Below are 24,486 nucleotides of genomic sequence, written 5' to 3'. Positions count from 1 at the left end.
CCAGACAAGTCCTCAGCACAGACCCTAAGACCAGCTTCATCTCAATACTGGCGTGATGAATGCGATCTTCGAGCAAAGGAAACTGGATGGAATATTTGACCGATTCCGATCTGAATTCTGACTCGTGATGCTGCCTGAATCATAATCACGCTATGATCGCTCGTCGGCCAGAGGAGAACTGGCCTCCCGACTGATCCTGGTTTCTACCAAGTTTTTTTCTCCATTTCTGTCACCTGATGAAGTTTGGGGTTGGACTGACTGCACTGACACTATTGGATGAGAACTGAACTGAGCTGGACGACGACATCACTGTTTTTCTGCAGAACTGCTTTATTGATGAAATTAACTATTAAAGGTGCTCTAAGCGATGTCACACGTTTTTTAGGCCGAAACATTTTTTTGTCACATCCAGCAAACATCTCCTCACTATCCGCTAGCTGCCTGTCCCCTGAACACACTGTAAAAAACAGCCCAGGCTCCACAAACGGCAAGAAAAACAAACTGGCCCAGCCTGGACCACGAAACATAACAAACAGTATTCCAGTCAATAACCGACGAGAATGATTTGGGGGTGGGGGGGGGGGGGGGGGGGGGTTAGTGCGCATGCACATGAAGGGGGGTGTGGGAGAGAGAAGCATGAAGAGGGAAGTTAGCTAGAGGAGAGATGTCCTAGACAACGACAACGACTAGCGTTAGAATTATATTCTCTTGAATTTTGATATGGCCGACACACGACCAAAGAGACGACGTTCCGATGAACAAATAGCAAAGAAGAGGGAAAAGGAGAAGGAACGCGCAAAGTCCCGATTTTACATCGGAAAAGCCTGTTTCAGGAAGCACGGAAGGGAGGGGGAGGGGACGGGATGAGGAGGACGGAGGGTCGAGCTAGCCTGATCTTATAATTGCTGATCTTTACAGTGGAACTGAATCAACACTGAACTGACTTCAGCTGAACAATAACACTATTTTCTTTTAGAGCTGCTGTACAGCCGAAATGAACTGTTTGCATCATTGAATCATTATTTTCCTGTTATCACTGTAAAGCTGCTTTGAAACAATCTGTATTGTATGAAGCGCTATAGAAATAAAGTTGACTTGACTAGTAGTTAAAGACACCTAATATAAACTTGGACCAAGTCGTTTGCAATTCTTTATGGTTTTTATAACGTAGGACAGTACATTTTCAAAAACAAACCTTCTCTTTAAACTCTACTAAACTCTATTTAAACTTTATTTAGATGTTATTTTTTTTTTATGAAGAAAAGCAATGGGAAAAATACTTCCAGGATCCATGCTGCAGAAAACTGGGCGCTCACTCTAAATCACACCCATTTGTTTCGAGATGTCACTAGGCAGCTTTGCTCTGCTTCTTCACTTGTATTTTGAGCCAAATTCTCTGCACCTTCACAGTGTCACAGACCACCGCTAACAAATTTGTTAGTGATTTTGCTCAGATTGTGAATAAAATCTCCTCTTGTTTCACAGCTGAAGGCTGGCGTGCGCAGTATCGTCCGAGAACTGGACTCACCTGCGACACTGTGATGGCACACTTCTTCGCCAGCTCCTCTTTGGCCTCCTCGCTGGGATACGGGTTACTGAGGTGAGAGTAGAAATACTCGTTCAAAATCTCTGTCGCCTGCTTGCTAAAGTTGCGCCTTTTCCTCCTGGAGAAGCATAAAATGGAAACAATAAATCATTGGTATTGTTAGATCCTGAACCATTTCTATATCTTTATATACTAAAGGTTATTAAAGTGTGATATTCACTAGCAACACCAGAGAATTGCACAAATAATCATTGTTTTCAAAGGTTTAGCTGGTTATCGTGCTCTAATGACCCCCTACTGGTAGATGCTGTAACTACACCATAATGCATAAAGTATGTTGAATGTAGTATATATTAAAGGGGTCATGAACTGGCTTTTGTTATTTTTTTATATTGTTGTCTGAGGTCAACTTATGACGTCCGCTTGGTTTTAACATTCAAAAGACATCCAAATGAATAAGTAATAGGCTATTTTCTACCCTGGTTTTGAGCCTAGCTCCTGAAACGCTCGGTTTTTATGGGCATGCCGCATTGAAGACTTGGAAGTAAACGCCCACTGCTATGATTGGATAACAGTTTTGCATAGTATAATGAGTTTCATGTAAACGGGGCGGGGCTAAACAGGCAGTGTTGAAGTAGGCGTTGATCTTCTTCTGCGGAGGCGGGGTTTGATACCCTTTGACCTCATAGATCCCCACTTTGAAAAACCTGTCATTCGCTGTGCCTGGCCTGGTGTCAATCAAAACTTGTATTGGACTAGCGAGGAAGTTTTCAGTTCTGACTTACACACTTACAGGATATTCTTATAGTATGATCTCTTACATGTCAAAAACTCAAGGAAAATTTTATTTCTCAGTTCATCACCCCTTTAATGGGACTAAAGTTATAAGTAATACTATAAGTTATATACAATTGATTTGCTTAACCCTATAAAGCCTGACATCTGAAATCAAATTTTTTTAAATGGAAAAATTTGTTTTTTTGTTGAATATCATATTTGATACATCAGGCTTTTATGGCTCAGATGATATAGTTCTCAATGATGATATAGGATCTCATACTTGAAGAGCAAAAAACACCTCAATTTTATTCAGAGGTCCAAACTGAGCAAAATATGCAATTTGGTGCAGATGCTGATATTTATATGGCCAAAAAGTAAGATGAAATTCTGATGCTTGTATTGTAAATCAATGAGGTCTTTATAAAAGTATAGCAGATATTTACACAAAATGCATATAAATATCAGTCGTCACTCTATATCTACCAATAATATGTCTTGTAAGATGATATTTAAATGCTTAGTTGTACTTTTAAAACATATAAATGCAATGCAATGTCATTAATGAGACTAGATTAAATCTGACCTTGGCAGCCACTCTCTTTATGATGTCATCAGTGAGCCCACCAATCAATGTCTGCTTCATTTGCATGCATTTGAATAATTCCAAAGAGTCATTTGAATAATTCTCTGATGAGCAGATTTATGCATAATTTACTCTTAGCTTTAAGTAACTGGACCAAGCAACTGGAACTAATTGGCAAATTTCCTGTGCCCAACCAACTTATCCCTCTGCCAGTTTAAGCAAAATACTCCAGAGGATTCACACGACCTTAAAACATTACCACATCACCCACTCGTTCACACATGCCACGCTTTTCAGCACATCCAATACAATGAGCAACAAACCCACACTAGCAAAAACACCTACATGTGTAAAAACAGACACACGACCAATAATCGTTTTTCTTTATTAAGCAAATGCTTATTATTTACAGTGCATTATAAGTAGGACAGTCTCTCAGGGGCAAAATGATGTTTGAATTTACTAACCAGTTTTGTGCTTTGTATTTTAGAGCAAAAACCTGGGGCTTATTCACTAACCACCAGCAATCCAAGCCTTATCTACACTGATGTGCCCGAAGCCCAATATTGTGCTCGGAAAGGAACTGACGCATTCTACGGAGCCCCAAAAGGGACATGGTGATGGAAAAAATATGTTTCAATTAGTTTCATCTAACATAAAAGTTTGTGTATATATAGTATACATATTTATATATATGAATGTGTGTGTGTACACTGCATATACATATACACACACATGCATACATCTGTTGCGCACCAAATCTTCCATCATCGTCCTGTCAATCATCTCTCCTTCCTATCTTCACGTGAAAAGTGAAATCTGATGGACTGTAATGTAACCATGCAAGCCTAACCATGTCCCTTTCGTGGCTCTGTAGAATGTGTTATTCATTTTCCGTGCCTTTCTACACAACCTTTTCTATATGTAAATGAGGTGTATTATGGATTGCAAACAGATACAGTATGCTGGACAAATGCATACATTAAATGTTATGCAAGTTGTTTGGGATAAAACTAAAAGCATCTGCCAAATGCATGACAGTGCATGTGCTTGAGTTTCTGACCTGGCGTCGAGGAAGCGTGACCTGAGGATCATCACCGCCTCACAGGTGCTCTGCTTCAGCTGCATCTGGATGGAGCTGAACTTGCGGTGGATGATGTTCACCATGCGCTCGATCTCTTTGGGTGAGATGGGTCGCGTGCGAGACTGTTCCCTCAACAGGTTCATCACATGGGTAGTGAACTCGTTGCACGCCTGCGAACCAATCAAATTACTCATAACTGATAGTGAATGCAAATTCATTTCTGTTTATTGAAATAAAGCTGAAATAAAAATAAATTATAAATATTAGATGAAAAGCACCAAAATTAGTATCTGGAAATAAAAATAATAATACATATAAAATAAATAAATAACTTAAAATAAAATAAATAAATATATTTAAAGCTGAAATATATATATTTGTTAAATATTAGATTTTTTTTTTTTTTAAATGACACCTTGGCAACTAACTATTCTAAGCACTAAAAATAGTATTAAAATTTGTAATCTGGGGGAAAATTAAAACTAACAATACAAATAAATAAAAAACTTAATAATAAAATCAAATAAATAAATATATTTAAAAAATATTTGAAGAAAACGACTAAAAGTTAAAGTAAATATAAAATGAAGACATGTTGCACGCCAGTGAACCAATCAAATTACTCATAACCAAAAAATAAACCAAACTGGTAGCACTTTACAATAAGGTTTCATTAGTTAACTATATTACTTAACATGAACTATAATGAGAAATACTTCTACAGCATTTATTAATCTTTGATAATGTCAATCTCAACATTTACTAATACATTATTCAAATCAAAAGCTGTATCTGTTAACATTAGTTAGTGGACTGTGAACTAACATGAATGATTATTTCTATTAGCAAACATTAACAAAGGTAAATAAATAATGTAAATATATATTTTTCATAGTTAGTTAATGTTAACTAATGCATTAACTAATGTTAACTAATGAGACCTTATTGTAAAGATTTACCATAAAACTAATAATATAAATTAAAATACATCAAACACTTAACTAAAACTAAATCTGACATAAAAAAAACTATAAAATTAAATAAAAACTGAAAATATAAAAAATAAAAGCTAACAAAAACTGCATACAAACTATAACAGTACATAAAATAACACTGCTCATTATGTGTATGATCATGTGAATGTGTTCATTGCATGAGATGAGTAACTATGTTGTTCCCTAGAATGGTAGTAGTTTATCTTTTTCCAGTAACGCTAGGATGTGTGGTTACTCGTGTCTCTGTAGACTCCTGTATAAGCACTGGTTGCAGACCTGCTCGTATTTCTCCAGCTCGGTGTGGTAGATCTGTCTGATCTGAGTGAGTTTCGCTCTGTAGTCCGAGTGCTCGATGGAGTTGTCGGCTCCGACTCCCACCGCCGCTGTTGCCGCAGCAACCGCCGATGCCCCGCCCCCTTTCTCTGGCCCAGACACGCCCTCTGCCAGAAGCATGTTATCCAGACGCATGAGCTGAGGGTCAGGAGGGTCTTCATCAGGACTGCCACGGATACTGAGACCTGCCACAAAACAGACACTTTAAAGATTAATATGCAGGAAGCAGATCTTCATATGTTTCACACATTGCTCAGAGTAGCATAAGCTAGGGTAGAGAGGGATTTAAGGAAAGTGAAAGCATAGAATTTTTTTTAATGATGATGATGATGAAGTGCTCACGGAAGAGATGAGTAGACAGATAGACAGATAGATAGATAGACAGATAGACTGATAGATAGATAATAGATAGATAGATAGATATGATAGTGTATATAGATAGACAGACAGATAGATAGATGATAGATTATAGATAGATAGTGGATAGATAGATAGATAGATAGATAGATAGATAGATAGATAGATAGATAGATAGATTTATCTATAATCTATCATCTATCTGTCTATCATCTGTCTATCTCTCTCTATCTATCATTTATCTGTCTATCTATCATCTGTCTATCTATTATCTATCTGTCTGTCTGTCTTTCTATCTATACAGAATACAATATAGATAGATAACAAATCTTTAGAATCTGTATATAGATGAAGTTCTTTTGTGTTCCACAGCATTCTTGTTTACAACAACAACATGAGTGCGCGTAAATGATGCTGAAATCATATTTTTACAACAACAACAAAAATCTGTTTAACCACATAAATACAGAGATGAGATGAGCAATGTAACTTCAACCGTAGAAAAAAAAACCCATTCAGACATGCAAAGACAATGTCTTGAACACCTGGACCACCCAAAGAAGGTTTCAGAGAGGCAGTTCTCTCCTCTTGAATAAGACAGGCCCAGCACTCACGTCCTCAGCCATTACTGCACAGCGCAGGATTAGTCTGCTATGACACGCTGTTTATCAGAGGTCACGTCAGCGTGCGAGGTGTGTGTGTGCCAGAGAATGATTGACAGTGGCAGGTCTCTTCACTGAGGTGGGTGGAGGAGAAGCGCTGTGAGCCGTTCAGATGCGCTCCAGCGACGGCCTCCTTTAATTCCACACCAAAGACTTTTTTGGCACCTCACGTTTGATTTTGAGTTCGCAAGCAATGGAGTGGATGCTCACGTGAGCGTGGGAGAAAAAAATGCTCTGCTGATACATACATTTTACATACAAGTTTTTGTTATTCTGCTTCCTCTGCTGAGTTAGAATATATGGACCACAAAACCAGTCACATGGGTCAATTTTTTGACATTGAGATTTATACATCATCTGAAAGCTGAATAAATAAGCTTTTCATTGATGTATGGTTTGTTAGGATATGACAATATTTGGCCGAGATACAACTATTTGTAAATCTGGAATCTGAGGGTGCAAAAAAATCGAAACATTGAGAAAATCTCCTTTAAAGTTGTTCATTTATGTTCACGATTGTGCTGCATTCACTCACAGAAATACATTTTTATATATATTTACAGTAGGAAATTTACAAAATATCTTCATGGAACATGATCTTTACTTAATATCCTAATGATTTTTGGCATAAAAGAAAAATCAATCATTTTGACCCATACAATGTACTGTATTGTTGGCTATTGCCTCATATATACCTGTGCGACTCGTGACTGTGATCCAGGGTCACATATATATACAGGGCTTGACATTAACACTCGCCAAATGCGTGTGTATTTCAGCAGTGGCGTGTGACTGTAACGATCACCAGTGAGAGTATAACCGGGACTATTACCACACCTTCGCAGACTCCATTCCCCATAATCCTTTGCCCAGACTAATCAACCATGATCACATCCACCTGTGTCTCATTACCTTGTTTAGCTCACCCCATATAAGCCTGGTTTTCACATTCATTCTCTGCAAAGTCTTGTTTGGTGTTACACTGCAATTCTGAGCATTCTCCCTTGTTTCATGTCGCTTGGTTTTAAGATTTCTTGCCCGTGTTCCCTGCCTTGTTGTGTTTGTTTGTATGGACTGCCTGCCTGTAGGGATGGGCAAATGAAGCCTCATGAAGCACTGAGGCTTTCCCTGAATGTTTCGGGAAAAGATTCGAAGCATCTAGAGTGTCGAAAACGGCGCCATCTTGTGGCAGGTCAAATTTATAGCAGCCATGTTTATGAGCAATTGAGTGCACAGCGCCGTTGTTTTATCCATTAAGCACAAATAAAAGCCTGACAACGCTAAATGTTCAGTTTTCTGATAATAACCCATCTGGGTACCGTGTGTGTACCCATACCGACACGCAAAGTGAAGCATTCACGTGACTGGAAAAAATGTGAGGCTTCGTTTTTCGTTGATCACGTGTTTCCCTGATAACAATACGCGCTCCGGCTCGGAGCTTCATGAGAAATTGCGCTTTTACTCGATATGCGCTTTGAAGCTTCAGTGTCAAATGTAACTTCACTACCTGCCTGTGTTTCACCCTGCCTGTACTTTGGATTATGTCTTTGGATCACCCTGTTCAATAAAAAAACGCATTTGGATCCTCAACCCTTGTGTCTCGGAGCAGTTCGTGACAGTAACGCACTCACTCCTACTAGCCACCTTGGCGGGTTGAATTTTATATATACATTTTTCAATTGTAGTCTTTTAAAAAAGGCGTCTGAAATAAAATTCTAAGTGCAATGTATTGTTGTCAAAAATATCGATATTTCGATACATATTAGCCCCTTTCACACAGCGCATTGAACCCGGGAAATTGCCGGCAAATTGCCGGAACGCCTTCTGTGTGAACGCAAACACGACCCGGGATTGATGCCGGCATCGATGCCGGGTTGGGGACCTAGTAACATTGCCGTGTTCAGTCCCGGGACGCGCGCTGTGTGAACAAAAGCCGTAATAATGCCGTGTCGTAGTGATGACGCTGAAGCGCGGGATCGTTCGCCAGCTGTGAAACGGTACGTAATGCGCAAGTTTATGATCGAATCAGAGAAATAAATGCACAAGCGTGGTTTCTCGAGAGAGCAAATTGAAGACGCTGCTGAGACATTACAAGTCACATCGATGTCACGTGTCTTTCCGGGACATACACGGGTTGTGTGTGAACGCGCTCTCTGATTCCGGAAAATCACTGGCAGTGTGAATGAACCAAAATCAAACGAACCCGGGTCAAATCCCGGGTCACTTTATCCGTGTATTTTCCGGAATCTCTGTGTGAAAGGGGCTATAGATAGTGAAATATCTGAAACGCTTCCAATACTTTCCGCAGAATACGATACAAGTCGCTCTCTTTCATCTCTCCGACAGCGAGTGGCACACAAACCCGCCTCTCCTCACTCACTCGTTTCATTTGCTCCAGATTAATATTGTTGCTGTTACAGGGCTTGAATTTCTGCTTGGATCATTGCGCATATTGCGCATAATTTTACTCATTCTCACACCCAAAGTGCAGCACATAAAGCCTCTCAGTACTAAATTTAGTTCTTTTTCGCTGCTTATTGCGCTTAAACAGTCAAATACACACAAAGTAATGTAAAAATGCCAGTCTTGACGAGTATTCACATAAACACAGTCAGTTATTTTTTACTCCCCCTGTATAATTTCATTCCTTAAAACTCATCTTTGATCACCAAAATGACCAATTTAAAAGTTTTTTCCTTGGAAAAAAATGTCTTCATGCCTTAAAATAGCTTGAATGTAACTACACCCTTGCCTCATTTAGTATACGTGGTTCTATGAATATGCAAATAAGCCCCACCTCCACTCACTCACTCAGCTCAGAGATCCACTGGTTGACGATCACACGTTGACCTGATTGGTTACAAGGTAGTTTGTGACGTCAGAAACACCAGCGATTTCAAAGCGTGTTTTTGAGACTGTCTTTGGTTCACTGCAGTTTTAAGGAGAAAATACTCAGCAATGGTGTTGACTTATGAATTTGCACATGGTTTGTCTTAAAGCATATTACAAACACCACATAGACATATAAACAACATTAAAAGCTTGATTTTCACCACAGGGGGACTTTAAGAAAATGCATGTGTAACAGTATAATGGATCGTATCAGGTCTTAAAGTGACAGCAGCCTAATATCCCTACTGTCACATTATGAGATAATATAAAAAATATCTAAACATAATTTGAGGAATCATTCATGTCATGAATTGTAATACTGAATTTCAAGTTTAATACTTTACAGACACTGTAAAAGATACACTTATTTAGGCCTACATTTTAAATTGATGTATTTTAATTTGCATATACAGTTTCCATCCGTTTGGATCACAAAGTTTTCCCATAAACAAACTAATAAACTTAATGTGATGCATATTTGTCAGTCAAACATGAAATGCTTAACATTTCTGTAATAGTACTAATAAACTGAAAGTGTTTAAAATTCACAATAACTGAATAAGTGAATGTTTATGTCAAAGTTTGTGTTGTCATATTATGTCGTCTTTGTTATGTAATCAAAAAAAAAAAAAAATCACAATAACTAATTAGGCTTATATATTTATCATCAATAAATATAATTTGTTTCAATCTTATATATTTAACTAATTGAATATTGCTTGTTCCACAGCTAGCCATATATGTTTATCATTTTTAACTGAATAAATTCAATTGATTTCACAATGAACAGATTTATGCCATTTGAATAAATGCATTTTGAAAATATGACCATTTAAATAAAATCGAAAAGATGTTATTTCTGGATGTTCACTATTGACTCATTTCTGTCTGTCTTTTCAAAAGCTTTTGATACTTAAAGAAGCATTAGTGAGCATTAGATGAGCTTTGAAATAGAAATGAATCTCTCTTCTGAGAAACATTCAGTGCGATGCCATTGTTCTGCAGTTTTAGGTGATTTTGAAGATGCTCTTTCAAAAATCCTGAGGACAAGACTGTAAACACGCCACAGCTGCTAACAATGACTAGAATAAGATACAGCATCCACACACACACACACACACGCACACTGCCCTCCAGACACACACACACACACACACAGTATTCATGAGGTCAATGCAAGATGACATTTAAAGCACAGCAGACAAAGGCAAACAAACAGAAGATGGAAGGACTGAATATGAGGGAATGAATCAGAAGCAATCCTGCAGGACTGCATGTTTCCTCCACAGAATATGAACATTTGCTCTGCTCTTAATCTCATTTCAGTTTCATCTTTGTCCTTTCCCTTGGTGTCGCTTTCATTTTTAATGGCAACAAAATGGTAAAGGTGGCACTATTCCCTATTCAGACCTCAGGCGGAGAAATGCTAATTCAGCACAGAGCACATCGCATCAAACGCATCGCTCAGACAGCGGCTCTGTTTAAGCACACGTCCAATTAGCTAACGGTGACTGAAAGAAAACAGGATCGACAGAGAGGTGCATATATACATAGACAAATGTATTCATAACTACAGTGATGTCTGAAGTATTCCAAATATGTCCATAATGAATTACCGACACACACACATTCTTGTACATCTATCTTTATGAGGACATTCATTGACACAATGCAATCTCTAGCCGCTTACCCTAACCTTACCCATCACAACTAAGTGCCTAACCCAAACCCATACCCTAACCCTACCCTTAACCTCATTATAACCTTATCCCTAAAACCAAGTCTTGACCCTCAAACAGGCCTTTAAAGGGCTCTCAGAAAGTGAGGACCGGCCAAAATGTCCTCACTTTATTCTCGTTGTCCTCACTCCAATGGTCTAAAACTCAAACTGGTCCTCACAAAGATAGTTGTACAAGTACACACACACACACACACACACACACACACACACACACACACACAGAGTCATTGTCAAAAGTTTACATTTACCTTGCAGAATCTGCAAAATGTTTATAATTTTAACAAAATAAAATGCATATTTATATACATATATATAAATTACAATTCTACATTCTGTCTAATTTGATTTATATTCAGGGAAAAAAGGAAATTCTGTTTTAAAGGCACAACCCTGCTTTAAATACTGGGTTTACCAAATGTTTACTGTTATAAAAGATGGAGGTCTTTCTATTGGTCCCGTCCTCATGGTGTGTTTGCCAGTGAAACTGGATGCTGATGACAGACCGAGGCCTGATAGTGTGTGAACAGCTGTGTGTTGAAGCGTCTGCAGTTTAACTTCTCCACCTGACACCTCACATGAAGCTCTCCACGCTCGCACATCTGTGCTGATATCCGCTTTGTTTGGGATGAAGCATGGTGGATTTTTGTGCATTTACTGTGAGAAATGATGCACATGATGCATGTGTATTTTAAAAGTTTACTTAATTCTGGTGTCTTTATTTTAGGGTAATTTGACTTGTCAAATTTGAATCTCATGGCATTTTTCCACCTGACAGAAGGGTTTGATGAACATAAGTTGAACATCTCTCATGGCCTGCACGCTCACCAGATCGAAATATCTTGAAGGAGAAGAAATATGGTTTTGAAAGAGCAAGTCAGAAAACCTCCGCCAGCATCACACAGTTCTGGAAGAGGAACGGTTCAAAATCCCTCTGACCACTGTGAAGGACTTGCATCTGTCATTCCCGAGACGAATTGATGAATTGGCTGCAAAAAGAAGACCTACAGCATGTGTGACCCTGGATGACAAAACCAGTCACACGGGTCAATTTTTTGAAATTGAGATTTATACATCATCTGAAAGCTGAATAAATAAGCTTTCCATTGATGTATGGTTAGGATTGTTAGGATATGACAATATTTGGCCGAGATACAACTATTGAAAATCTGGAATATGAGGGTGAAAAATTGAGAAAATCGCCATTTTATGTTCGCGATTGTGTCGCATTCACTCACAAAAATAAATGTTTTATATATTTACGGTAGGAAATTTACAAAATATCTTCATGGAACATGATCTTTACTTAATATCCTAATGATTTTTGGCATAAAAGAAAAATCTATAATTTTGACCCATACAATGTTGGCTATTGCCACACATATACCCGTGCGACTCGTGACTGGTTTTATGATCCAGGGTCACATATTAATAAATACTGTACATTTGTGCAAATCAATATTTTAAGTCCACGTATTAATAAGTGTTTAATAAGCGCACGTTTTACATCAGGGTTCAGATCAACCTATTGGCTTATTTTGTAAAAAAAAAAAGAAAGAAAACTGTCTGACTGTAGATTATCCCTTACACAGACTAAGAACACCAGCAGCTTTGTGGCTGCTTTTGTGAAGTTGTAGACGTGTAGACATCTAGCCTTTATTTTGGACTGTAAAAAAAATGTATAAAAAGCTTTTACTTGAATGACATTAAAATGCTCTATACGAGAAGATAAATGGCAGGTTTGGGCCTGTGGGGTGTTTTTATCTGCTTAGGTCTGGTCTGGTTAAACACTCAGCTACCCTGAGAGGGATCTCACAGAGTAAATCCATGACCTCCATTCCCTCACTCAACCTTTGCAATGTTTATGTGCTTTTCCACACAGGATCCCACTGACTGCTGGAAGCACAGCCAGGTCACATGAGTTCAAGCACAAGTGCATTAATCCTGCAATGCCATTAATCCGGATTAGTCAAACAAAGACTTCCGATAATCATCTTTAATCACTCGAGGAAGCTGCCTGGGCATGTTAGGAATACATCAGCGTCTGGGATTTGATGTTGTGGTGCATATGGATACAAGGTATTTCTCTGAGCTGTTGTTCAGTCAGCTCACGTCAAGAGAGTTTCGTATGTTATTTTATTGAATTTAAACCCCATCACAAAACCAGTCACGAGTCGCACGGGTATATCTGTGGCAATAGCCGACAATACATTGTGTGGGTGAAAATTATCCATTTTTCTGTTATGCCAAAAATCATTAGGATATTAAGTAAAGATCATGTTCCATGAGGATATTTAGTAAATTTCCTACCGTAAATATATAAAACATTTATTTTTGTGAGTGAATGCGGCACAATCGCCAACATAAATGAACAACTTTAAAGGAGATTTTCTCAATGCTTTGATTTTTTTGCACCCTCAGATTCCAGATTTACAGATAGTCGTATCTCTGACAAATATTGTCCTATCCTAATTATCCAAACATTAATGGAAATCTTATTTATTCAGCTTTCATATGATGTATACATCTCAATTTAAAAAAATTGGTTTTGTAGTCCAGGGTCACATATATTTATTAATATTTTAATTAGCTTTTATGTTTATATTTTAGATTCATGAGATTTTGTCATTTTTTATTTAATAAAATATATTATATATTTCCAGAGTCGGCTCTCAGAAAGGAGGGGTTTAGAGAGGCCGAATCTTCGAACGAACCGTTTCAGACAAGTGTTTTTTGACCTGGGATGTCTGTAAACCTGTTGTTGACTCCAAAACTAAATTATGGACAAGTCATCTTAAAACTTTTACCTTTAGCTTTCAAATCTAGTTCACTTCAAACATGGCTTTTCTGACTTTCAGTTTGAGCTAATTTATTCAAAATTTCTGTCTGCTCTCCATACAAAGTATGACTTTAGAAGTCTATTGTTTTTTAAAGATTTTTGTCATTTTTGGACGTTGTTCTTATTCACTTTCGCTGCATAGGGAAAATAAGCCACGAGTCAGGACGTCCTGCTAAACATCTCCGTTTGTGTTCCACAGAAGAAAGAAAGTCATTTGAGGGTGAGTTAATGACTTTTCATTTTTAGGTGAATTATTCCTTAAACAGACCCTCGAAATAAATCATAAGAGAACTAACTCCTGTCCCGTCCTCTATAAGCCTTCACGAGTGAGGTCTTGCTCCAAAATAAATATAATCCAGAGCTCTCAAATCTTCACAACTCCACATTTACAAGTCTAATTTAATCTGCTCGGCGAAACGCTCAAAGCCGGTTTCATCGCTGAGCAATGACAGTTTTAAAACCCCAGTTACTGTACAGCTGGAAGGAGCTGTGGGTGGTTTTGGATTTCTTCACAGAGCAAAACCAATTGCTGAAATGCATATTTGATGCATGAAGACTCTAATAGACGCCATTCTCTCTCCCACGACGCTCTGCTTCGCGCTCAGAAAATCTTCTCAAAGCCACAGCCTGCTCTTAATTAGCACTGGGATCGAACGTAAGTTGGCTTATATACCAACGGCTACAGAAATAAAAAGACTTTTTTTTTCATGTTAAACCTTCTTATGTCAGAAAATAGACGCCCGCTGGGTAGTTTCAGGCGTTTAATGCGGTTTTCTAGAGAGCGGTATGGATGCCTTGTCTTAATTTATTCACACTTTGTTACTAAAACATATTTGTGTGTGTTTAAGCTTCATAATTTGCTAATTAGAATTTGTATTCTAATTAGTCTTTCAGTCATATTGGTTAATTTGGATGAATATAGCTCAGATTAAAGCTTTAATTGCTGCTGCAAAACACCAACTATATTAACAAACCCTGCGGCACACTGAGTGCGAGAAGTCCACGAACTCACAGGCTCTGCCAGGAAACACATTTGTGTTCACAAGGTTGATCCTAGGAGCTTTTCTGAGAAAACTACTTGACACTGAATGTTTGCCAAGATGGTGGATTCAAATCGTTTAAAAAAATCTTCTTTTTTTTTTTTTTGAGGCACTTAAGTAAACTAAATATGCATTACCATAACCGTATATTTGGATGTATTTTGTGATTTATGTGACATATATTTAGAGTGAGTGTCTGGCACTCTTCTTTATTTATTTATTTAGAAAAAAACTATTTGCTAATTGGGTAAGAAAAAATAATTTCTTAAATTGCATTTGAGCAGATTTCCTTCTTTCTTTCTCTCTCTAAAACTATTGTATTTCTTAAATGTATTCCTTATAACTTTCCTAATTGTGCTTTGAATGTTTTAAAGATGTTTAAATATTTTTAAAGGATAAAAAGACAAAAATACTGATTGTGATTATTATTAAAAAAAAAATACTTTTTAGTTTTCATCCAGGCAAGATTGATTGATTGATTAATTGATTAATTAATTGATTGATTGATTAATTGATTGATTTTTTTTTTTACACATTTTTCCCACATTTTCTTACTAAATGGGTAAGAAAAATAAATTTACTCTGTGAAAACAAGTCAGTATATTTCATTTAATTTAGCTTTAAATGCTTTTCAACATTTTTAAAGGCTAAAAAGACAAAAATACTGCTTTATTGATTGATTGATTCATTCATTCATTCATTGATTCATTCAATCATTCATTCATTCATTTAAACCTTTTTTTTTTTATCCTTTTTTACCAAATGGGTAAGAAAAATAAATTTTTATTTAAGATTTATTCTGTGAAAAAAGCCAATATATTTCATATAATTTTGCTTTGGATATTTTAAGGATGTTTCGATATTTTTACAGGATAAAAAAAATGATTATCATTTATGTATGTATTTACTATACATTATTTTTACAATTCGGCTTTGGTGCCACTCGGAGCGTTGCAATGACACACTTGATATTTAATGTAAATTAAATTAAACAAACATTTATGAAGTCATTTATGTCTCCGTTTATCAGGCTGGATCTTTCTCAAAGTGGACAATGTCCATGTGATTTAATAATCTATATTTCTCGTTCCACTTGTATTTCCCACAGTTTACTCACAGACACACACACACACACACACACACACACACACACACACACTTTAACCATTTAAAGCGCATCAGTTTCTCTCTTCACGACAGGATGAGGATCCTACAGCTGCAGCTCTAATCACTGTAATTAAGAGATAATTGGCATTAATTATTCTCACATAAGCTCATCACAAATCAACGGGAAAACGGCTGCTGCTGGCTTCTAAACGCAACACACCGTGGTTAAGCTCTCAGAGACTCTTCGAAGCGTGTGAATTTACATCACAATGAATGTCTTCTTCTACTGAAGTGTAAAGCATCTGTCAATCAAACACAAGTGTGCTACTGCTATATATTCAGTATGCATTGGTGAGTGAAATTTGAGCTTTACCAATCAATCGTTCGTTTCTGTGAATTTATTTTGTGTGCAGTAAAATTTACAATAGAGACATTTTTATCATTTCAAAATGAAGCATAAACTTAATCATTAACTTATAATACTATTGTTCATAGTGTTAGAGGTTTGTTCAAATCACTATCACTACTGGACTTAAATGTGCTATAAACATGAATGAATCATGCAACTTGTTGAGATGCTACTGTAGGACCTTTTGAGAGTGCAGGACTCTTTTCAAGTAAGACAGTAAGTAAATCACCCAGAACACCCTAGCAATCACACAGCAACACCCTAGAAACAACCCAGAACACCCTAATCACACAGCAACACCCTAGAAACAACCCAGAACACCCTAGCAATCACACAGCAACACCCTAGAAACAACCCAGAACACCCTAGCAATCACACAGCAACACCCTAGAAACAACCCAGAACACCCTAATCACACAGCAACACCCTAGAAACAACCCAGAACACCCTAGCAATCACACAGCAACACCCTAGAAACAACCCAGAACACCCTAATCACACAGCAACACCCCAGAAACAACTCAGAACACCCTAATCACACAGCAACACCCTAGAAACAACCCAGAACACCCTAATCACACAGCAACACCCTAGAAACAACCCAGAACACCCTAGCAATCACACAGCAACACCCTAGAAACAACCCAGAACACCCTAATCACACAGCAACACCCTAGAAACAACCCAGAACACCCTAGCAATCACACAGCAACACCCTAGAAACAACCCAGAACACCCTAGCAATCACACAGCAACACCCTAGAAACAACCCAGAACACCCTAGCAATCACACAGCAGCACCCCAGAAACAACTCAGAACACCCTAGCAATCACACAGCAGCACCCCAGAAACAACTCAGAACACCCTAATCACACAGCAGCACCCTAGAAACAACCCAGAACACCCTAGCAATCACACAACAACACCCTAGAAACAACCCAGAACACCCTAGCAATCACACAGCAACACCCTAGAAACAACCCAGAACACCCTAGCAATCACACAGCAGCACCCCAGAAACAACTCAGAACACCCTAATCACACAGCAGCACCCTAGAAACAACCCAGAACACCCTAATCACACAGCAGCACCCCAGAAACAACTCAGAACACCCTAATCACACAGCAGCACCCTAGAAACAACCCAGAACACCCTAATCACACAGCAGCACCCTAGAAACAACCCAGAACACCCTAGCAATCACACAGCAGCACCCTAGAAACAACCCAGAACACCCTAGCAATCACACAGCAACACCCTAGAAACAACCCAGAACACCCTAGCAATCACACAGCAGCACCCCAGAAACAACCCAGAACACCCTAGCAATCACACAGCAGCACCCCAGAAACAACTCAGAACACCCTAATCACACAGCAGCACCCTAGAAACAACCCAGAACACCCTAATCACACAGCAGCACCCCAGAAACAACTCAGAACACCCTAATCACACAGCAGCACCCTAGAAACAACCCAGAACACCCTAATCACACAGCAGCACCCTAGAAACAACCCAGAACACCCTAATCACACAGCAGCACCCCAGAAACAACCCAGAACACCCTAGCAATCACACAACAACACCCTAGAAACAACCCAGAACACCCTAGCAATCACACAGCAGCACCCCAGAAACAACCCAGAACACCCTAGCAATCACACAACAACACCCTAGAAACAACCCAGAACACCCTAGCAATCACACAGCAACACCCTAGAAACAACCCAGAACACCCTAGCAATCACACAGCAGCACCCCAGAAACAACTCAGAACACCCTAATCACACAGCAGCACCCTAGAAACAACCCAGAACACCCTAGCAATCACACAGCAGCACCCTAGAAACAACCCAGAACACCCTAGCAATCACACAGCAGCACCCTAGAAACAACCCAGAACACCCTAGCAATCACACAGCAGCACCCTAGAAACAACCCAGAACACCCTAATCACACAGCAGCACCCCAGAAACAACTCAGAACACCCTAATCACACAGCAGCACCCTAGAAACAACCCAGAACACCCTAATCACACAGCAGCACCCTAGAAACAACCCAGAACACCCTAATCACACAGCAGCACCCCAGAAACAACCCAGAACACCCTAGCAATCACACAGCAACACCCAGAAACAACCCAAAACACTCTTGCAATCACACAGCAACACCCTAGAAACAACCCAAATAACACAGCAACACCCCAGAAACAACTCAGAACACCCTAATCACAAAGCAACACCCTAGAAACAACCCAAAACACCCTAGCAATCACACAACAACACCCCAGAAACAACTCAGAACACCCTAATCACACAGCAACACCCCAGAAACAACCCAAAACACCCTTGCAATCATACAGCAACACCCTAGAAACAACCCAAAACACCGTAGAAATCACACAGCAACACCCCAGAAACAACTCAGAACACTCTAATCACACAGCAACACCCTAGAAACAACCCAAATCACACAGCAGAACCCTAGAAACAACCCAGAACACCCTAGCAATCACACAGCAACACCCCAGAAACAACCCAAAACACCCTTGCAATCACACAGCAACACCATAGAAACAACCCAAATCACACAGCAACACCCTAGCAATCACACAGCAACACCCGAGAAACAACCCAAAACACCCTAGCAATCACACAGCAACACCCCAGAAACAACCCAAATCACACAGCAACACCTTAGAAACATCCCAAAACACCCTAGCAATCCCACAGCAACACCCCAGAAACAACCCAAAACACTATAGCAGTCACACAGCAACACCCTAGAAACAACCCAAAACACCATACCAATCACAACGCAACACCCCAGAAACAACTCAGAACATCCTAGAAACCACTTAGCAACACCCTAGAAACGACATAGAAACACTCTAGAAACAACAAGAACACCCTTGAAACTACATAAAAATAGCAACACCCTAGAAACAACATAGCAACACCCTAGAAACCCTCAACCTTGCACCCTCATCCCAGCGTCCCTGTCACTGTCAGCCTCACAGGCCAGCCAAACTCAACATTGCATTCAATGCCGCAGCCGTGCCACAAACAAACACACGCACACGCACACACACACACACACACGGGGGCACTCTCAGTCCTGATAACAGGGGTAATTGAGGCTTATGTGTTAATTGGAGTGCATGGAGAGACTGTAGAGCAGTCAGTGTGACAAGGCTGATGAACGGGCAGCTCTGGGATGCAATAACAGCATCATCTGAAGAAACACATGTTTTTAACAGCAGGGTTGGTGGTTCATATTCTTAATGAAAGAATGGATACACACAGGATAAGATGCCACACAGTGTTTACAATTTGCACAATAGTGCAATACTTGTTCTTCATTGTACATCTGTTTATTTTATTGTTTAGTATGTTTTTTAAACCCTAAGACTTTGTTTCTTTCCAGGTTTTAAATGAGAAAATCCCAGCTTCTCAATGGTGTCTCAGACATCTGGACCCCGCTGTGGGAAACAACGTGAATAATGACCGGCTCAGTGGTGGTGGGGCATGTTGTCGATAGCGACAGATCAATTCCAAAGTCATTTTCGCCTCGAAAATCATTTTGTCTTTGAGGAGTCATTTCATGGCTAAACCGTGTGACCGCTTGTTATCACTGCAGGCAAACAACCTACAGAAACCTTTACAAAAGGGCTTTGCAGAGATATTATATGTTGTCAAAACACAACCTGACGAGAAAAGCACTGCAACGATTTTGTGTAACAAAATGCACGCTTCACTGGAACAGGACAATCCAAACACTGATATCACAAATCATATATTGCATGCAATGATTCAGACACATGACATGATAAAACTCTCTCCCTGTTTTTATAACACGTGAGAACTATTCACAAATATATGCTCCTAATATACCTCAATAAACTTTTATAACATTAGCAAACATAGCAAATAACAATAAAAGTATTGTCCAACACTGAGACAACTCTACAGTAATCCCGATCAGGGCTTGACATTAAAACCCGTCAAATGAGGGGTGGATATCAGCAGGTGCGTGTAACACAGTCACTCCTGAATTCTATATATAATATACACATTTTTCAATTGAAGTCTTTAAAAAAGGCATCTGAAATAATAAACTAAGTGCAATTTAGTGTTGTCAAAAAAATAGATTTTTCGATACATATCGATACTGAAATAGACTCTTCCAATACTCATTTTTCTGCAGAATTCGATACCAGCTACTTTCTCTCTCTCTCATCTCTCTGACAGCGAGTTACACACAAACCCGCCTCCACTCACTCACTCGTTTCATTTGCTCTGGATTAATATTGTTGCTATTACAGGGCTTGAATTTCGGCGTAGGATTGCGTGTATAGCACATCATTTTACAAAATAATGTAAAAATGCCAGTCTTGGCGAGTATTCACGTAAACACAGTCAGTTATGTTTTAAGTGAACGTAAACAGTTGAGAAAGAAAACGCATGTGTAACAGTATAATGGATCTGTGCATCAGGTCTTAAAGTGACAGCAGCCTAATATACCTGCTGTCAAATTATGAGATAATATAAAAAATATCTACATGGTAGTTTTCCCCATGGTATCGATGTCAAAATTGTGGCCAGTGAAAATGCTGAGTGGGACAACAACTGCGAGTAAACACCTTCGTTTTCATAGTCCACATTACAATGTGTTTTTAAATGTATCCACTTGGGACAGTGTAGACAGAAGGCCAAAACGTAGAGAAAAATATGCATTTTGCAAATGGATTAGTGTAGAAGTATCCTGAATTGTGTTAACATTAGAATGGGTGGGAAAAATAAGGAAGCCCCCAAAGATGGGACATTCATACAGTGCATGAATTAGGACTAACCTGTGCACACGCACCAGCCAATCAGATCCATGACACAACCTTACTTGGGCTCATTACCCAGCTATACCTCGTTAACGCTGGCACTCTCATTGGAGTGCACGTTAATTATGCTAATCAGGAGACCGCTGCTCAGAGGATTGTGTTAATGTCCTGTTTAGGAAGCATAAATCCAAGAAACACAGTCTCCAATGTCAGGCTAATGAGGAGCGATGTGTCCGTTCAGTGTCACGAGGCGTTCATACACGACACATTATTGCATTTAAAAACTGCTAGAAAAAGGGAAAATATAACAGATGCAGAGATCTGTTTCATTTTTTAACTAGAAAAAAGCATTAAAGTGTTAAATTAATCTTTAATAGTTTGTTAAAAAGTGTCTTTAATTCTGACATTTTTCTGAAAACTGAAATGCTCCGGCTTGACAGCCAGTATATAAAGGTAAATAGGCAACAATGTCTCAATCCAGTGTTTGTGTAAAATGCCTTCATTATTTTTATAAGGGTTTGCTTCCATTGCACAGTCACATTTTAAATGTACTCAATCCTAAGTAGAAGAAAGGTCGATGTGGAAACACGTATGGTGGAAGTCAATGTGAACTGTAATTTACCTCCGACGCTCATGCTTAGTCATGTAGATTTATTGATTGGAAACTGTAAATGAAGGCCACTGAGAACATCCATCGCCCTTTAGTGTGCGCAGCAATCTTTCTTGAACAGGAACTATCGATCGATATGATTTCCCAAGACTCCATTGAGTCGGGTGTAGGAGGAGGACTAACTGTTTTTTCAATGTTTTCTCTAGGACCGTCTGAATCAACAGTTTACTGAGCTTCTACAGCGTAACACTGTCTGTTGCTAGACATTTTAACCAAAGGGTCGAAAATAAAGGCACATTTGTTGACCCTAATGTCATTCCTGGATGACTTTCTTCCATATACTATGAATCAATGTCTGAGCTGCTCTTTTCCGTACAACGAAAGCATGTGGTGACCAGGAGCCGACAAAGTCAAAACATTAGTCTATATGACTCATGCACTATTGCAAGTCTTTTCAAGTTATACCGTACGATAGATTTGTGTGAGGAATAGAGACTGAGATTTAAGTTATTATTTACTGCATATCTTCCACCCTGTCATAACTGCTAAATCTCACCATTCCTGTGCATATTTTATATTATTATTTATCATTTTTTTATGATGCACTACTGTTCAAAAGTTTGGGATCGGTAAGATTTGTAATGGTTTTGAAAGAAGTCTCTACTGCTCATCAAGGCTGTTTTCTATTTGGATATATTTACAAATGTAAAAAATAGTGTCACATGATCCTTCAGAAATCATTCTAATATGCTGATTTGCTGCTCTTCCAGATTTTAGGGAATAACGTGTTTGGTCAATGGAGGGAATTCTCAAACTTGGCACGCCATGTTTTGTTATAAAAATGCAAAACCGGCATTGCAAATGTGTTTTCACGGCATGTTTGGTTGATTGATTTCGAATTGGTTAAACTATCCCTTTAATAACAAAAGGACAAGATATTAGTGCCATGCTTTTGTGGTCTATCAAACACTCCAAACACTTCCCACTCGATGGGAAGATCCAGTCATGCACCCAGTTTTCTGTCTCAGGTGCAAATGCAACATTTCACGAGGACATTTTAAGAGCACATTGTTATTCAGTCTGTCAAACTCGCACAGTTCATACATTTCAGATGAGGGCAGAGGAGTCAGGTGTGGTTCGAGCGCACACATACCCATTATATGGTGTGTTTGGGCTTTTCAAGCTCTTGTGTGCCAAAAGCTTAGTGTACGTCTGATCAAAGCCGTACGCTCCACTGGAGACAAGGCACGCAATACTTCACCTTGGCTCTGGTGCTTTTCTTGGCATCACCTAAAAGCAGTCTTTGTTCCCTTGTTCTAGATGAAAGAATCAATCCCTGACAGCTACCATACAGGTGAGACAACAAGCTAAGAGAAACCAAGACGGTTCGCTTCAGGGACGAAGGTGTTTATATTTGTGTTTGCTGCAGAAGGGAATGCAGAGAGAGTTTTTGCTGCTGAGTTTTGCCGACAACAGACGCCTCACAATTTTCAAGGAACTAAAGCTTAATATGGTTGCTTACAAGACATATCAAAAAGTCTCAATGAAAATGTTTTCTTTACGACCTGCTGATTGAAAAATGTTAAAAAGACTACAAACATTCATCTGTTCCCTTCATTGGGTTGTTTAGTGCCCCTATTATGCTTTTACGAGTATCATCTTTCATGTAGTGTGTATTATAGCTGTTTGTGAATGGAAAAGATCTGCAAAGCTTCAAAGATCAAAGTGCACAACAAATAAAGTTATTGTCTCCTAAAAGAAAGAATCGATTCTCAACTGCTGAAACGAGTCGACAATTCCATCTCAATTCCTGTTACAATCCTACGTAACAATGTAAGAAACTGAGAGTTGTAGAGATGTCGAGAAGACGTATTCAAAATTACTGTTCATGTCACTGTGTATAAAGTGCTGAGGAAGCAGAAGCAGCTGAAATTCAAACATTATAATGGGTGTTTTGTTTAATCGGTAGACCAATCACAACGGGCCATCTGACCAATCAGAGCAGAGTAGACTTTTAGAAAGGAGGGGTTTAGAGAAGCCGGATCTTCGAACGAACCGTTTTCAGGCTTTTTGAGAAAAGAGCTGATGTGCAATGTATATGATGAGACAATTAAAGTGTTTTTTGACCTTGGATGCCTGTAAACATATTGTAGAAGACTTCAAAACTAAATTAGGAAGCTTTAATATATCAAAATAGGGGCACTTTCAAGTTAAATCTACCAAGTATGATAGCATTTGGATATATTGTTTGTTTCGATTTTTTTTATGTTTTAAATACATTGCATCAGATCTGTACATTTTACAAGAAAATTCTTTTTCAGTATTCCTACTTCAAAATTGAGTTTAATTCATTGGCGTTGAAACCCTATCCTATGAAACTATCCAAGAAACTATATATATATATATATATATAGTTTCTTGGATGGGTTAGCAATATCATGGGAGCATGTTTTGAATATTTCAACGCTGCCAAGCCAAGCTGTTCCCAGCTGAACTGTAGATGTAAAGTCAACATTATATGGTGTTTGCAACCCATTAAACATCTCTGTAATGATGCAATTTAATGATATTATTGATTGAATTGTGCATAAAGTAGTCATTAAGTACCAGTTTTATAGAAGGGCTTTTATCAGGGACGTAAGTTTCTTCAGATGCCTACAAAGATGTAATGCAT

General features: G+C 38.7%; 1 protein-coding gene across 2 annotated transcripts in view; it reads right to left on the bottom strand.

The window, feature by feature from the left end:
* The window catches only part of pbx3a (pre-B-cell leukemia homeobox 3a), a 46,313-nt gene that overhangs the window by 10,229 nt on the left and 11,598 nt on the right, over positions 1 to 24,486 (bottom strand). For both annotated transcript variants that reach the window (XM_084415059.1, XM_084415060.1), the window contains exons 3-5: positions 5,265 to 5,506; positions 3,973 to 4,163; positions 1,529 to 1,664 (exon numbers count right to left, since the gene is read on the bottom strand). In XM_084415059.1, the coding sequence (XP_084271185.1) occupies positions 1,529 to 1,664; positions 3,973 to 4,163; positions 5,265 to 5,506 (569 nt within the window). The remainder of the gene's footprint in view (positions 1 to 1,528; positions 1,665 to 3,972; positions 4,164 to 5,264; positions 5,507 to 24,486) is intronic.

This window comes from Rutilus rutilus, assembly GCF_951802725.1.
Source record: "Rutilus rutilus genome assembly, chromosome: 7".
In the NCBI taxonomy this organism is placed as follows: domain Eukaryota; kingdom Metazoa; phylum Chordata; class Actinopteri; order Cypriniformes; family Leuciscidae; genus Rutilus; species Rutilus rutilus.
Note: the sequence above shows the minus strand (reverse complement) of the source record. Positions and strands in the feature narration are given on the sequence as shown.